Source organism: Lepisma saccharinum, chromosome 23 (assembly GCF_977018435.1).
Source record: "Lepisma saccharinum chromosome 23, izLepSacc3.1, whole genome shotgun sequence".
Classification (NCBI taxonomy): Eukaryota; Metazoa; Arthropoda; class Insecta; order Zygentoma; family Lepismatidae; genus Lepisma; species Lepisma saccharinum.
This window is the reverse complement of record NC_139251.1, coordinates 42,872,135-42,889,818: the sequence shown is the minus strand read 5'-3', so window position 1 is coordinate 42,889,818 and position 17,684 is coordinate 42,872,135. Positions and strand designations below refer to the sequence as shown.

Genomic DNA, 17,684 nt, shown 5'->3' with positions numbered 1-17,684 from the left:
AAATTATGTCAAGAAACTGTCGAGGTAAGTGACGTTCATTATTTGATAGCAGATATATCCATAGGCGGATTTAGAATTGTTTTTCTGGGAGGCCACAGCATGGGCTGTAAGCATACAATCGTGTGTGTGCAGGGGAGGGGGGGGGGTGCCCGCGTGTGTATGTCTGGAAGACGTGTGTAGGATGTCACCCTATTTCACCAATAAACTTCGGCAGGGCGAGAGAACATGAAGATGAACAAGTTCCCTCAATGATTTCAGGGGCCTCACCGATGGTGATGTAATCAAAGAGGTCCTGGGTTTGATCCCCTGTGAAGGTGCATTGCACAGTGGTACGTATCCCGATTTAAACTTTAACTCCAGTCCCGATTAACGTATCTGAATATAAAATGGACTTTACAATCATTTACTTTTTGTTTTGTTCACGAACCCTCGAAAAACGATATTACCTATCTTATAGATCCACCAAGGCATTTGAAACCCTGGCGTCGGAGCAGTGGCACGTATTTTCCGAGGTCCCAGAAAGCTTGGTGCTACTATACAGTGTATATGTATGCAACCACATTATAAAATCACGGTTGCCATGGAGAGTTTTATTATTTTGTAGGAAAGGGATAAAATTTGTATTACGACACGGGATAGACTAGATAGGCATCCTATTAACTGTAAATATTCCTTACAAATCTTCTGAATATTTCTCTTGTACAAACGCAACAAATACAATAAGTAATATACGTGTGCAGTAATAAATTCATTTTCTGAAAGCATCTTTTCTGGCATCAGTGGTCGAAGTAGGGGATGCTGCCTCCAGTTAAGAAAGTTTCACAAATCATACCCCCAATTAGAATAATTTTCATATTGAGCATCCTCCACCTACTGTATTGTCTCCATGTTGATCCATACAAGGATGTACCCCCTCGTATCTCCAAAATCGATCAAATATCCCCTCCCTTTTCGGCTACGAATTTCTATTTCGAGCACTGTGTGGCAAGATTTTGTCGGGCTCAGTGACAGATCCTGTGGTGCGGTACTGGGCTTCGGAGGGGAAGGGGGGAGTGGCCCCTTCAACAGTTGGTTTCGCAGTTCCATAACGTTAACATTATACAAAATTCCTCTCCATAGACCTAATATGAAAATGAATATGACACATTAATGACACTGTAGTAGAAAATGTTAATTTCTGAAGGGGTTCGTATTTGTTTGTCGACTGTCAAACAAATGTTTTCACCAATAATATAATAATACAATGCCAAAAATGTACACAATATTTAGCAAAATCATCTCCACAACAAGTACAATGTTGATTGAATTGATGTTTTAAATCCACAGTAAGGCCAATCTGGACTGGGCCTAAAGTTTAAAGTGAGATCCGAACCACTATTAGCCTCCACCGGGTATTGAACCCGGAACAACTTGATTACAAGGCGACGACGCTCACACTGAAATGAAACTGTGGTATCGTCATCTGGCAGCAATGCAATGACGTCCAGTAAATGCTCTTGAAGCAATTGATATATGCAGTGAAGTAATATTTCCCTGGGTAAACACACATTTGCGCATATTATGTACAATCCCGGTAACAACAACATCAAATGATAAATCATTCCCAACTTTGAGGCGGTTGAAGACCTATCTTCGAAATACCATTTGCGAAGAAAGATTAAATGGGTTAGCTGCTCTGAACATTCACCGGGATATAAAAGTTACTTGTGACGACATATTGTCAGAACTCGCACAGAAACCTCGATGCCTAAATTTCAGAATTTAAATTGTTGAACTGTGGTACCTTATTTATTACTGTCTTTAAGACATCAAGTAGTCTTAATCTCTTTAGTGTTGTTACAATGTTGAGCGTACATATTTTTTGTTTAAAAATTATATTTGAGCAATTAAATATAAAATATTAATAATTTGGAAATATTCAAGGAGGTGCTTTTATATGATGCAATAAAAACATGAAGCATCCATAGCAAATACATTGATTGCGTTCATTGGGGTAAAATCCAAGTATATTAATTATCTAATTTATTACAAGAAATTTGACCTGTGAACTGGAAAATGTATTGGATTCATAACCCCCCCCTTACGAAAATCCTGGGCACGCGCCTGACCACCATATTGGGTTTTCGGTCATCAGTCCTCTTCACCAATGAAGCGAACTTTGGTAGAGGTGTCACTGTCAACCTACACAATCGTCATCTGTGGGCTACAGCCAATTCTCGAGGAATGGTTGAATCGTCTCATCATTCATCAGCAATGGTTGAGCTTCAATGTTTGGGCAGGGATTATTGGCGACCACCTACTTGGACCATTTTTTCTACCACAATGCCTTAACAGACAGATGTATCTGGAATTCCTGCAGAACACTGCCTCTTTTGCTTCAGAATGTGCCTTTGACAATACAACAGGTAATGTGGCAGATGCATGGTGGATCGCCAGCCCACTTTCACATTATTCTTCGCCAACATCTCAACAACATCTTCCCCAGAAGATGGATCGGGCGAGGAGGCCTTGTGGCATGGCCCGCTCAATCACCGGACAGTTTAACCCCCTTGATTTTTCCTTGTGGGGCCATCTGAAAAGTGTAGTGCATGCTGAGACAGTTCCTGATGTGCAGACCCTTGAAGAGCATTCCGTGTAGCCTGTGACGCTATTTGGGTACAGGTTGGAACATTCGAACAAGTGAGGCAATCCATGATGCAACGTGTGGACGCTTGCATTGCATCCCGTGGAGGCCATTTTGAACACCTGTTGTAACATGAATGAAAGTTATGCCATGTAATGTGTACTGGTACTTATTGCTTTATTGCAGGCTCACCGTCCATTTCCGGATGTATGTTGATATATATGAACTTTTTTGTTCCTTTACATGTCAGGAATCACTTCCTGAAGTTTGTCCCTATAGTTCACCCTGTATATGGGAAATTCCATTGTGACAGGTGCGACATTTAGACAAATTTACACTCATTTTTAAATTATTTTCTCCGCACCTTCAAATCTGTAATAATATCAATTCATGTAATTTCATTTTCCTTGATGGAAGGCATTTAATTGCAGAATATTCCTCCCCCATCTCATTCTCAGCTACAGAAAATACATTTTTTGTATTTGTGATGGGTGTGACACTTCTGAGACATGAATTTATAACCTCCCTCAGTCTTTCAGAAAACTGTGAAATATATGGGTTTATTAAAACAATTTCATTATATTTTCACAAAGCAAACTTTAATCAACATTTTGATGCTTTGAGTTTTTAAAAATATTACTACAGTCCCTACCAAAAGTTTAAGACCACCTTGTCAGGTGTTTTTCAGACAAACAGAAAAAGTACATATGCGAGTGCTTTTCATGAAATAAACACTTTAATACCGAATTGGAATTATTATATGTTATTGAAAGGTACATCAAGATTAAGAAAGTGTAAGGGCATATTAATGCACTTATAACTAATAGATGCAACTAAAGGTACAATTTGTAAAATTATTAAATCTGCAGACCACTTTCTGGCATTCTTGGGGCGTAATCTCATTTCATACTTCGGAGATCTGTTCACGAAGTTCCTGGACATTCTTTGGCTGGAATCTGGCTACACGAAGACCAATGGTATTCCATAGATTCTCTATAGGATTCAGGTCCGGACTTTGTGCTGGCCAAGGCAACAATGGGATTTCCCTCGCTTGAATCCAAGCCATTGTTGCTTCTGACGTGTGGCAAGTCTCGCGATAATCTGGTCCTCGCGTACAGATGTTACCCTGGGGTGGGCGCAGAGTGGTTTATCAACCACTGTACCTTGCTGCTTGAATTTGTTTATTGTGTTCGCCACACAGGTTTTACTCACATTCAATGCGATTGCAATTTCTCTATGAGACCTATTGCATCTGTACATACCAATTATTTGCCATTTCAGGCCACGGCACAGATTTTTTCCCCTTTATCACGTAGCTTGCGATTCAAACAGCCTGTTTATTATCAAGCGTAGCGAAAACAGGTTTGGACTTGCACAATGCTGCTACTCGAGATATGTCTTTCTGCACCATCTATTGATACACATTTCAACTAATGACCGTAAAAAATTTATTCACTCCAATTTGTCACCAAGATATTGTAGAATTCGAGATTTTCAGACCATCGGGAAATTTCTCACAATTCCTGTCCCAAAAATGTCCCGACTTTCTCAGGAAATTGAGAATTTTTCCTAACCCAAAGGTCGGGATTTAAAAATTGTTCCATCCCGACCAAAAAAAGTCTGTCCTGCACACCCCTAGTAATAGCCCTAAAATAAATAAATTTAGTATTTTTTAATCTTTTTTTCCAGCAATTTAACTCAATATTTTGTTCGGACAGGTTTTGAGCTTTGTGCGAGTGTCGCTACAAGCAAGAAAAGTGAATCTCCTGGCAGTGAACAAGGACAGGGCCTCAGAAGAAAAACATGAAATATATGTAGATGAATCGTTGAGAGAATTCACAGTGTCAGTTTCAGGAGCAAATCCAAGGATTAACGTTGCTAATCCGGAAGGAGAACCCGTTTTGGGACCTCCCCAATTGAACCCGCTTCTCACTTTAGAGAATGTTCGAATTGTTAACGTCCAGGAACCGGAAGCTGGTAAATGGAGTCTTCACGTTGGCAGTGATTCAGAGCATACTGTGCGCTCAACTGGTCTCAGTGCTATCGACTTCATCTATGGGTTTTCCGCAAAATTAACAGACCACTTGAAAGAAACTTCTCACAGGCCACTAAAAGGTATGTAAGAATATTTTCATTTAAAATTGTGTTCACAGTGTATGGTGAGTGATTAATTCACAGTTTCAGCACTGAAGATTTCAGGTTTGAGTTCTGCCCTACTGAAAATTCTGTCTACTGTTTTCAGTACACCAATCGGTGTTTTGAAACATCTATTTTTTGTCAGTAGCTGAACTGTACTGCTAATGTTTTCTACTGTTTTTGGTAGTCCAACTGGTTTTTCTATCTTAAGTAGTTGAACTGTACTCTTAACGTTTTCAGTAATATAATTGTACAACATATTTCATTGTATTCAGTATATTGCTGTCTGAAAACAGTACTCTTGTCAGTAATGAAAATTTTCTTATCTATACAACTGAAAATGCAATGGAAAAATCGTATAAACAACTAAAATGAATGTGTGGTAAAGCATGTGGAACTTGCTACTTAGGAATGCGTTCACACAACAAAGAAATCAAGTAAAGTGAACACATTTTTAAGTGTGTATCTTCATTGTGGTTAACACACTTCTAGAAAATTGAAAAACATACTCTTTTATACATAAGTTGACATATTGTTCTTCCTATATTCACACAAAAACAGCAAAAAATTAGTTTAAATGAAGACCTGACCTTCAATGCTTGAAAAATCAAAACAAGCAAACACTGTTGACTACGCTGATCAAAGAATGGATCCTTTCTGCAATTGCATTAGACAGATATAATAATAGCCATGGAAATTCCATGTTGAAAAAAAAATCAACTGATATGATCAGGTATTCAAACTGCTAGCTGCTTTAAAGTTGAGTTATTTCTTAAGAAAGAATTGTAGTAACTTATTCATTAAGATATATCTGACGTTCCGATGTCCCTTTCAACTCTACTTTATGAACCACAGACTGACATCATGTGGATCTTGTACAGCTTTGCACAGAAATACAAAATCATAACGTAAACAAACACAGACTTGAATTGTAAACAAACTTTCACATAACAAAACACAAACTTGTTTAGCCTTTAGAGACATGGTATCAGAAAATGAAGAGTGTTACTAAAGTGTAGGTGTTCTTTGAGAAAAATGAACTGCTACCAACTAGGACCTCTGGCAGGAAATCACTAATTGGTGGTGTGTGCGAAACAAAGAAGACGATGACGATAAATCTGACTTCAGTAGTATTTATTAGAAAAAAAACAGTAGAAATTCAGTTCATGTACTGTTTTTCCAATTCACTTCAAAATCACTGAAAATATGGTGTCAAGTATTAATTTGTCTATTCTTGGAGTCAATAAATGACTTTATAATATATTGTAGCAAGTATTATGCATTATTATTTACATTGTTTTTTTTCAGTACAGTAGCCTTACTGCACAGTACAGTAGTCCTACTGTAGAGTACAATAGCTGTACAGTAGATCTACAATAGGATTTCAGTACATTTCACAGTACACAGTAGAAGACATTTGAAAACAGTAGAAATTTCCAGCAGGGTGGCTTTGACAAGGGTGTACCTTTTGTGAGTGTCCATTCATCAAATCACCATTCTTGTCATTATTATTATTAGTATATAGAAGCAGTAAATCAATTAATTAAGATACAAAAATTTTCATTGATACTTGATATATTTCTGATTTTATTTTGTGGTGAGTAATTTTTCCAGTACTCATTAGTGTCTTGGTCATTATGGCATTCCACAATGCATCATTGTTCTCTTTATGAATTAATAACATTTGAAAGAAAAGAACCATATGTTACTAAGTAAGAATTTCTAAATTTTATCAAGTACTTTAGCATCATAAAGTTATAACTTAGGTGATTTTTTTCACAAATACAGTTTTCTTCACAAAAATTCATACATACTAAGCATATTTTATTTTATATTTTGACCTATAGTATATGACAACCACCACTAAACAATTGCCTAGCCAGTATAATCATGAAACACTTGTTAAATTTTGTTTCGTTATTTTTAATATTTGTTTTGAAAAGTATTTCAGAAATTTTGAAAAAAATAGCGCACACTAAATACATAGTTTGGAATTTTTAAGTGCTTATTTTGTCCTTTTGTCATTTTGGTGCATATGAATTCATCCCCTCATAAGAATAATATTGTTTAATGTTATGTTTAATGTTATGGGTTGGAAAACATCACAGAGAGGTGCCCTGGAGCCAGATAGCTTTCCTTTAAATAAATCTATAAAAAGAAGATTCACAATTTATAGGAAATTAAGTTAACATTGAGGAATTCTGCAGAGTAAATGTGTTACAAACAGTATTTGTTTTTGATTCTTTTTTGTGTTTTGTGTATAATTCTGTATGCTTGGGTTTCTTCCATGGTTCTGTGTAATTTAAAAGAGCCAATAAGATTTGAACTTTCAGCCCTCCCCCCATGTGACGAGGGAGGAAGTATAAATATGGCCTCTTTGACAGGGGACAGGACAGTGTGTGTGAAATGGATAGCAGAAGGGAGAGTGATCTTCGGTCTCCAGTGGCCTCCCATGAGAAAGAGCATCCCAAGGAGGTTCTGCCGATGCTAGCTAGCTTCCACACTGCAGTTCTGCCATGGGGCTCAAATTAGAGAAATGTAAATTAGAGAATTAATGGAAGAATCCGAGCCTTGTTTTGTGTTTTGTTGAATTGTAAATAAATGTATAAAGCCCATTTCTGCAAGTTTTCAGCAATCACCCTGCAATATTAATCCAGTAAGTTCTTGCCTGTGATTGATTCTTTGGTTCCGAGCACTCTGGTGAGGAACGGGATGGGAACCGAGGACTAACGAGCCTATTTAGTTGTTTCTTTGGGTTTTTCCTGCCAGAAGTGGCCCGGTAAGGGTGGAGTGTTGCGGAACAAATGTTACAATTATTACGCAGATCTTAGAAAATGTCTTATATTTTAAGATGTGAATAAAGGAACAGTTTTAAGTTCTCACAAAACAAATTTTTATGTTTGAGCAGGTGCTCCAAATTATATCCTTGTCCATCCCACTGATGTTGAAGAACTTGGAAACCTGACTCTGCTGGAAGTTATAGGATTGCATGGAAATCTCATTCAGGAAGTGGTGTTGCATCCTGTTTCACATAGAGTGGGAATGTACAGAGGAGAAATGTTTATTCCACCAGGAGATTTCTTTTACCTTAGGGTAAGGAGTATTATTATAAGGCATATAAAAAGAAAAGAAACAGCAAATATTGATACTTCATTCACCAAATATTGTTTTCATAAATCACCACACACTATGTTTGAAAAATTGGCCACACAAATTTTCTTCAAATTCAAAATTTCAAAATTAATGGTTCTTGATTTGCGGCATCATTTTTATAGACACAATTTTTTGTGTGCTTTAAGTAGTCTATGTGGGCTATTGGCAATCAAACAATCCATTGTGGATGCTTTGTTGGTTCCTGAGAATTTTTTTTTTTTTTGCAATATGGACTTGGAGCCATGGTGGTCTAGTTGGTAGGGTGTTTGACTGTCATTCGGGAGACCTGGATTTGATTCTTGGAGTTGGTGTTCTAAGGTCGGATTTTTACCTGCCTTGTCCATGCATAAAGCAGCTCTGGGGCTCACCCAGCCTCAAATAAATGGGTACCTGGGGACAACTGTGGAGGGTAAAAGCAGCTGGAGCATGGTGTTGATAACATCACCTCCAATTTAGCCAAGATTGAGAATATGTTGTGGGGCCTTACCCCCAAATACCCTAGATGTGCCTTCATGGTATGGTGCTTTATGCAGGGGGAACTTTACTTTTTACCTTAACTAGTATGGAATGTTTATTTGCAGCAGTCTATATATATATGGATGTTTACCTTAGCTTCATTTTGCAGAATTATTTACGATGAAGTGAATTTGCGGTTGCATCTATATATAGATGATTTCTTTTTGGATGCACTTCCCTTCAAGGTCGCTGAAGGGAAGGGGTTAAATAACATTATTTAAATATGGGTAAACAATGCAAACTGCAAATAAATAATGGCAAGTTACAAATTTAACTCAACTCTGAGCAGTGATTTATCCACACACATCTCAAAATTTCCTGAAGCTCCCTAAAGTTTTGCACAAACATTCAGTTCATGGTAAGTTTACCTCTAAATTTGCATTTACGTGCCCTAAATATGAGCTTGCACTCCAGATGGAAAATTCTGGATAAACAAGGATGCAGATATATTTCAGAACTGTTTCAAAATGTTAGCACAGGAATTTTGGTTGACCGTTTGAAATCCTGTACCAGAAGCACTGAAATATTAATTATCCTCTAAACAGGGAGACAGGAAGCTGAGCCATGAATACTTGCAAGCATTAAATTTCATGAATTGATTGAACCTTTATCTCTTATGACAGAAGAATACTGTAGTGCTACTCAAATGTTACAACACTTTCTCTCTTTTGTTTTCATCACCTGCATATACTGCTTCCCCTATTATTTTTTTTCCTTTCCAATATTCTTCCTTTGACTTTAACCTTTTTTTTTGTTCCCTTTAAAATGAGGGTTTCAGTTTCCTTCACCAAGTGTGCATATTGTGTATCTGAATATCTTGATGTTGAACAGAAGAAGCTAGAATTTTACATGGCTCCTTATGGACAGTGCTGGAAATGGAAATTGTTGGGTTGGGGGGGGGGGATATTTGCTTGAACCTTGGGAGTACTAGCTGAGAAGATGCTTTCTGTAAGTTTTTACAACTGTATGTACTGAAGCCTTTCTATAATTAAGAAAACTTTCTACTATTAACAATTGATTTCTTAGTGAGTTAGAAAATATTTTAGCTGGTGAAATCATTTTAGTAATATTTTATTCCAGATGATTGGTTTTGACAAAGATGGACTCCCATTGAAGAGGATAACCCCAACTGCCATCAGCGCACAGTGGCCAGGTTCGTATATTTTAAATTACATGATGTATTTGTTTTATTATAGTTGGCCATTCACAATTAGTTTGATTTATTCTTGTAGTATAAACACTTAGGTTTATCAAATGTGAAATTATACTGATTATCATTGCAGAGAAATAAATTAATCCTTGTGCTTTGAATTGTAATGGAAGAGAATTATCAAATATTTGTCATATAAGATCAAAAATGTGACTTTGACTTTATCTGATAAAATGTTACTTTCGGTCAAAATGTGAACAACTAAAACACAACAATTAAAGATAGCGATAAGAATATCAGAGTACGCTAATTAGTTAGGCATGCATTTAGGTAACAAGATCAAGTCTAGTTCAATTTGTAATGAAAGTAACATGTGCATTTTATGTTTAAAATTCAGTTTATGGAACAATATTAGAATAATGTACACCAACATGAAAATTGAACCTGTGCCATCTGCACGTAAATAAGCTAATATAGAAAATATGTATTAGTAGAAAATGAGGTACATCTGAACCCCATGAAATTATATCACAAGCATTAAGTATTGTGATCAGATGAGTGAAAAGTTAGTTATTTACTCTTTGTGAAGATATATGTAATTGATCACACTATTTTGTTAGAATTTGTTTTAATAAATCATGTTATATTTTAAGTACTATTAATGCATATAATTCAATTTTCAACTAATCTTACTTTTTGATTGTGTCCAAATTTTTATATGATGTTTAGCTGCAAACTTGAAATGAAAACATTACTTAATCAGAGAGTTAGTAGATGTTCAGTCAAATACAATCGCCCACTTTTATTCTTTTTTCAGAATTACCTTTTGTATCAATGAGACCTTCTGTAACAGGATGGGTGAAGAAACCTACCACCTTGAAATGCAGTGTTGAATCTCTTGTACCATTTAGCGTAACATGGTATAAAAATGAAAATCCAATAAGTTCACCAGAAGAATTTCAGTGAGTATGCAATTCAAAAGCCAGTATTAATTTAATCACCGTTTATTAAAAAGTGGCCGCGGTGGCTCAGTCGGTAACACGTCCCGGGTCCCGGGTTCGATCCCTGGCCGGTTCAAATCCGGGAACTTTTCTAACATTGGAAGCGGCCCCAGCGCCCACCCAGCGTCAAATGACATGGGTACCGGGGGGGAAACCCTGGGGGGTAAAGGCAGTCAGGGGTGTGATGCTGATCACATCACCCCCACTCATGACTGGATCAAGAAAGTGTGGGGCGTTACCCCCACACCATCTATACGCCTTCATGGCATGGTGCTAAGCACAGGGGAGCACTTTACCTTTACCTTTATTAAAAAGCATGCTTATAGGGAATTTTCACTAATATTAATAAGTTCCCACTATTAATAATCTGAAAATTTATTTAAAATATTTTCCTCCATCCTCACACAGTAGATCATCCCATTCCAACAGAATCAAAAAGTGTGTTTGCCAAAGTTTGATTTAAGTCCACCTTAAGCTCAGATAGCTAATCAGATTGGATCCACAATTTAAAGGAGATCCAAACCTCCACTGGGTATCAAACTCAGGACCCCTTGATTACAAGGTGACAGATTTACCACTATGACATATCAAAATTGTAGGTATTTTGTTCCAATTACCCCTACCCTGTGTTTGAATTACCTTAGGATAAACGTAAATTGCTAAAAATGTTCTCAAAGCTTATGATGATGAACACACAAGCTTACAGTAATTACCCTAAATTTGCATGAAGAAAAGTTATTTTAAAAGATGATGTCATGGACCTTCATTCTTTGTTGGGTCTACTTATAGCTGGAATGGTACTTCCTCTTTAAATCTGTGCAGTGATTTTCACTTTAGAACACAAATTCAAGCCATTTATTGTTGTAATATGACATCATAATGTAGTACATGGGCACGTCAGTAGTAAGAAAGGAAAATCTGAGAAATTGGTTGTGGCAGGCTAAAAGTTTAAAAAATACTGTAAAATAATTGATTCAATTGCTGTTTTAAGTCCACTTTATGCACAGATAGGCTAATTGGGACTGGAGCTACAGTTTAAAGTGGGATCTGAATCACTATGTGCTTCTGTCGAGTATCGAACCTGGGATCCCTTGATTACAGGCAACAACGCTACCACTACACCGTCAGGGTGGTGTACAGTAAAATAAAAATGAAGTTGTTAATTGTGTTAGAACATTTATGCAGGTCACTGCACTAACCTGAAGTTGTAAGATTTACCCCAATAGATCCTACATTGATTATATGTATGATAAATACAGCAAATTTATAACTTTTGTGCCTTGATCCTCTGTAGGCAAACTTCAGAAGTCTTCCTACATCTACAAGAGTTAACCAAAGAGGATGAAACTGTTTACAGATGTGTTGCCACAAATATTGCTGGAAGTCAATCAGAAGGAACATTCCTCATAGTTACAGGTAAGAGTATATCTGAATTGTAAATACCTTAAAAATCCACATTTGTAATCTGTCCATGTAATAGAGATTCTGCTATTAGTACTGCATGAAGATAATTCTCCATGGACATAGGAAGCAGTAGTACTCCCACAGGGGATATGATGGAATATATATCACAAAATTTGCAATGAACTACCGATTTGAATTTATTAAATTAGGCACACACAGGAAATGTACTATGTAGATATTTCAGCGAAAAATGCAGGCTCGATCAGGACTTGAACCCAGGTCTTTGGCATACCGTGCCATTGCTCTACCACTAAGCTACCGAAACAGCCTGGCCTCGCCTGATCTACATAGTACATCTCCTGTGTGAGCCTAATTTAATGAATTGACATCTCTACGCTGGAAGGAACCAGGCAAAGTCTACGTCTATAGTGTTTCAAAGGCAACAGATCCCATTGTGGTAGCACTAGCAGAGACAATTCCACAAGGTAAGACTCGGACAGCAAAAAATCAGGCAAGGTCAGGCTGATTCGGTAGCTCAGTGGTGAAGAAATTACATGGTATGCCAGAGACCCAGGTTCGAATTCTGGTCAAACCTGCATTTTTTTGCTGAAATATCTACTGATTTGAAGTATACATATTAAGGATGAACGATATTTGTTGATAACTAATACATTTTCAATATACCCTACAATATGCAAATATTCATAACTCGTATTCAATCAATTCAATAAAAAATTACAACTGTTCAAGAACCTGATTGTCTCATTCTGCTCCTTAATTAATGTAGGAACTTGTATCCAGATGACTGCAATAAGTTTTATCTTGTGAAAAGAAATAGTGTATCAGATATTTACTTTACAAAAAACATGATCTAAATGCATTTTGTACAATTTTTTTCTAAATAGTGTGCAGTTTAGTTATGACGTTTGTTTAAAGCAAAACTGGTCAGGGAGAATTTTAATTTTCATATCTTCACATCAACTGTAAATCCCAAATTACCTTCAACCACAACAATTTTTCTACATTTCTTCCACATCTTATGCAGAGAACTTGCTCTTGAATCAATGCATTTTGTAATGCCAAAATTTCTCTGTTAATTTGCATAATATTTGCAATAATATTTCTTAACTGAATTCATTCATGTCACTGTTAATTGCAGGTGAACCTCCAATGATAATTGAGCACCATGGAAATTATACATTTCAACCAAAGAGACCTGCTGTCTTACGGTGTCAAGTACATAGTGATTTACCATACAATGTGACATGGATTCGTCTACTGTCAGGAAGAGCAGTGTTGTGTAAGTTGCATGAGCATCTTCTTACTATTTATACAAGGTGGCGCAAAAAGAACGCATGTTTTTGGAATAAGTGTAATGTTGTTGATTTTCAATAATAAATAAATGAATTTATAACATCTTGATTCTACAATATATACAAACGTACAATTGGAAAATTCACCAATTGGAATTTGTCTTATTTTCCAATTGGTTTCAGTTGAGATTCTGATTGAAACCAATACATTCCGATAGCTGTATTAGGCATCTGATTCATTCCAATTGAACCAATTGAAATTTCGATTGGAACCAATAGAAAATTCCAGCTGGGTTGGATTGAATTGAGAAAAGGGCACACAAAAACACCAAAACTCAAGAACTTCAGAGGGGAGACTGAAAGTCAACTACTTAATGCACTCAGCCACCAAGTCAGCAACTAAGAAAATAAAACATACGTAGAGAAAACACATTTTCTACTTTTACATGATTTTGAATGTTAAGAATACATTTGCTTGAATTGAGAAGCGAACATAGTCTTTCAAAATTTATTCATGTTTCATCCCTTTTAAAAAAGTGATTGAGAATTTATAATTCAATTCCAATTTGTATCTGTTCAGATATTAAGTATTCTGATAACAATCACTATTCTCTACGCAGATGCTAGTCTTACTGTTTTAATAAATTAATTGCACTGAAATTATTTAATAAATTTAATATAAAGGTCAAAATGTTTACATTTAAATTGTGTAAATAATAGTATTTTACTTATTTTTCAAGTGTCAGAAGATCAAAGATATATCCAGGAAGATGATAACTTATTAATACAGCCATTACTGGAAGCTGATGAAGGATGGTACATATGCATTGCTAAAAATGAAGGTAAGTTTGTAATTTGCAAATAGATTTTAAATATCTATTTTTCATGGTTGTATTACATGGAAAGCTCAAATGTGTGGTAGGGGTATCATGATTGTTTCATATATTCTGATGACCATGGGGAGAGCATGTATGTGTAATAGGGTGTTGGATTTTCTCCCATCAGATTCTAGTACTGTGCAGGTGCCACTCCAATGACTTGCTGACAGATGAACCAGAGTGACTCGCAACTTTCTGCTCATAAAGCCACATGAATAGCTATTTTTAGTTATTTTATGCCACTTTTCTGTGTCTTACATTAATCACCATGATGAGGATGAATGATGAAATGGATGATAGGGCATACACAGTGATGCAACCATACGTGACCAGTATTTGAAACTGGGATATGTGGCTTCATAGCACATGAAATGGAAGTTCTACTGTAAAAGTTTATGAAAATGTATGCTAATATTGATATCACAGTGAAAAATAGTATAATAATATACTATTTTAATTTTTTTTTGTAGAACATAACTTGTTTACAGTCTAACTGTAAAATGAAAATCATGTACTAAACATTTGCATTATTTGAAATACCTATGATAGTACTGCTATAATATTTTAGGTTGCTTCTAATCTATTCTACAGCTGGCAGAAGTGAGAAGAAGTTTTATGTAAGCATTAATAATCCACCAGTTGCATCTGTAACACCAGAAGAATTCACTTTCGTACTAAATCAGGAGATTAGAATTACTTGTAGTATGACAGGGTTTCCACCACCAGAAGCCACATGGACAATAAATGGCCAACCTATAGAAGTAAGTATCTAATGTGCTTAACACTTAGGGAGATTTCACACTGAAGTGAAAAGTGAAAAAAAAATGTCACATGAAAATGAAACAATGAACTGCAGTGTTTCATCCCATAGCAGCATGACTTACTGTACAAGCATATGCTTGATTGGTGAAATTCTCAAGTGACATGCAACAACACAAACCCGAAATGTGTCTCTCATATAAAACTGTTTGAAATAAATTTGGCTATGGTCACAAACTCCAAAATTTCCATGTTTCCTATTGTAGGCAGGCCATCTGCAAGTGAAAGGAAATAGCTGTTAGATGTGCCTTGTTAATACATTCGGGTCTGGCCTCATAATACAGCATTGTTACCTCTGGTCTGTGGTTTTTGGTTGTTTTTCAAAAAATCATAGGAGAAATATTTTTAATTTGTTTTTATTAAACCACATATTTCTTAAATCTACAAAACTTCCTCTTTTCAATGAACAAAAATTTGTTAAATTTTATTTTCATTTTCAGACGTTTTTTAATATTTTTTTCAGCAATGTTTTGTGAAGAAGAAAAAAGTAGAACATTGTAACAAATGTTAATATAGAGATATTTTAAGTTCGTAATCTGGAAATTTCAATAATTAACTACATAAACTATCAATACATCTTTTGAATCTTGCATAAGAATACTTCTTATGTGCACATAACAAAAAATAATTACATATTACAAGTAATTATCTTTTGTATGAAAAAGTGGCTGCAGGACAGGACCAGACGATGTATCAGTTGGTTCTGCGTCATCTGTAAAAATTAAAGAAATAAATAAATAAACTAAATAAATAAAATACATTTTCATTTTACATACACTATACAAAATAATAAATGGAAAAATAAAAATACATCATTCAATGTAGGAGAATCAAGCAAGAGACAAAGATGAATAGACCCAAAAAAATTAGCTCTTCTCACTTCATTCATAATAAACTAGAGTTTGCAACACTGTTTATATTGTCGACAATAATTAATACGAATATAACCTACCTTCCAAATCTTCAAATTCATCTGCATCATCAAAATCGTCGCTAACTTCAAACTCTGAGGCGGAATCCTCTATGCAGTCTGGACCTAACGACGCCATTCTAAACAATGCACAGTACATCAACCCGACAACAAACAGTCACAGGTGTGAGATAAAAATAGCACATGAGTCACCTAACGGTCGGAATTTAAACAGAGGGGCTTGAATGAACACGCACATGAGACGAAGTACGAGCATAGCCCGTCGTTCAATCCGCAAAGCGATTGCATACCGCAGGACGGGCTATGCCCATCGTTCGTCCACATTGACTTTAAGTGCACTGCGGGCTATGCCCGTCGTGAGATCCCAATGTGTTAAGCATCACAAAACAAGCACATACACCTTAGTAATTAGAAAAAGACTAAAAAAGCAAGAAATATTTCTTTTTAATGAAGTTTGAACTTAGCTTGGCCCCTCCCCCTGGAGAGAGTTTAGGGTTGGAAATGGTGTCAGAATGTTTACTATTCTGCTATTTTGTTCGACCTTCTTAAACGTCCTCTGATCTACCAAACAGAGAAAAAACCACTGTCATAAATCCAGAGAAGTATTACACACCGGCAAACAGATGGTAGTTCGGAGTTGCCAAGTGGCTTGCCACCCTCTCCCCCCCATCCCTCCACCAAAAGAACACAGGGCGAGGGTGGTGGCGTCAGTGGATATTCTTCCCTTGCACCCTTGAGCAGTGACCATTCCCAGAGGAGGGGTGGCTGCTGATAGAGGAGAAGAGGGGAAAATATATGGCAATGCTTTCAACTGTCAACCATGGCACACGCTGTGCTTTCAGCAGGTAAAGGTATGGGGTAAGGATGCTTATTTATGGCACAAAGATTAGTATATGTTTCTCTCTCATTCAAAGAATTACACATTTGTTATCTTTACTTTCTGTAAAAAAATGAATGGATGAATGTAAGAGATCATGGGGAAAATGCAAAATTTAAATTTCTAGGACTGTCCTAAACTATTGCATCGTACAATGGCAACAACAATCAAATCACTCATGGCACACTTTAAAGTTCACGTATTAATACAAACATAAATCTCCAAAACATTATTTGAGCCACAGTATGTTGCCAAAGTCAACTATAAAATTCCGTCACATACTGGGATATACAGGGTGTCATTTTAATGGCGCCCACGGACCAGAGATTCGTATAGAGGACATCAAAACAAACAACTTTTCTCAGTAACATTTTCCTCGTTGGTGCGTCAATTCGATGCTACAGCCGTTCATAAAAGACCCTTTTGCCATCTGGATGCTTGCAACTCAACACAACATTTTATCGTATCTGTGACATCATTTCCTGCGGCGAAGCAGCGTACGGCAGGGTTGCAAGGAACACACAAATTTTGTGTAAAATGACAAACTACCAACCACATTATTAGCTGTAAAATAAAGCGAGAAACACATCCAGTAGACACCATAGTCTACCAGCCAGAAGATCAGCAGTCATCTCAGGGGAAGGGGGAAGTGAACCAACGATATGATAAATGGTAAAAAAACATATTCAAAATGAAGTGTCAATATCAGATTTTGTCTCAGCCTACATGTCAATTATCAAGAACAATAAATTTTATTGGACTTGCAGCTTACATGTGGCTGTTTACGCCCAGCTACATGTCAAATATATGCAAATCTCATTGCAAGATTGATATAGATATATTGTAGATACAGGTTTGTGTTCAAATGCCTTGTGATACTTTT

The 17,684-nt window shown here is 36.3% G+C and overlaps 1 protein-coding gene across 1 annotated transcript in view; it reads left to right on the top strand.

Moving 5' to 3' along the window:
* LOC146005478 (hemicentin-1-like) overlaps nucleotides 1–14,947 on the top strand; it is a 47,305-nt gene extending 32,358 nt beyond the window's left edge. The window contains exons 4-11 of the mRNA XM_083144723.1: nucleotides 4,342–4,738; nucleotides 7,668–7,852; nucleotides 9,509–9,581; nucleotides 10,396–10,540; nucleotides 11,874–11,995; nucleotides 13,143–13,283; nucleotides 14,037–14,138; nucleotides 14,766–14,947. Of these exons, the coding sequence (XP_083000849.1) occupies nucleotides 4,342–4,738; nucleotides 7,668–7,852; nucleotides 9,509–9,581; nucleotides 10,396–10,540; nucleotides 11,874–11,995; nucleotides 13,143–13,283; nucleotides 14,037–14,138; nucleotides 14,766–14,947 (1,347 nt within the window). The remainder of the gene's footprint in view (nucleotides 1–4,341; nucleotides 4,739–7,667; nucleotides 7,853–9,508; nucleotides 9,582–10,395; nucleotides 10,541–11,873; nucleotides 11,996–13,142; nucleotides 13,284–14,036; nucleotides 14,139–14,765) is intronic.
* Nucleotides 14,948–17,684: the final 2,737 nt, after the last annotated feature.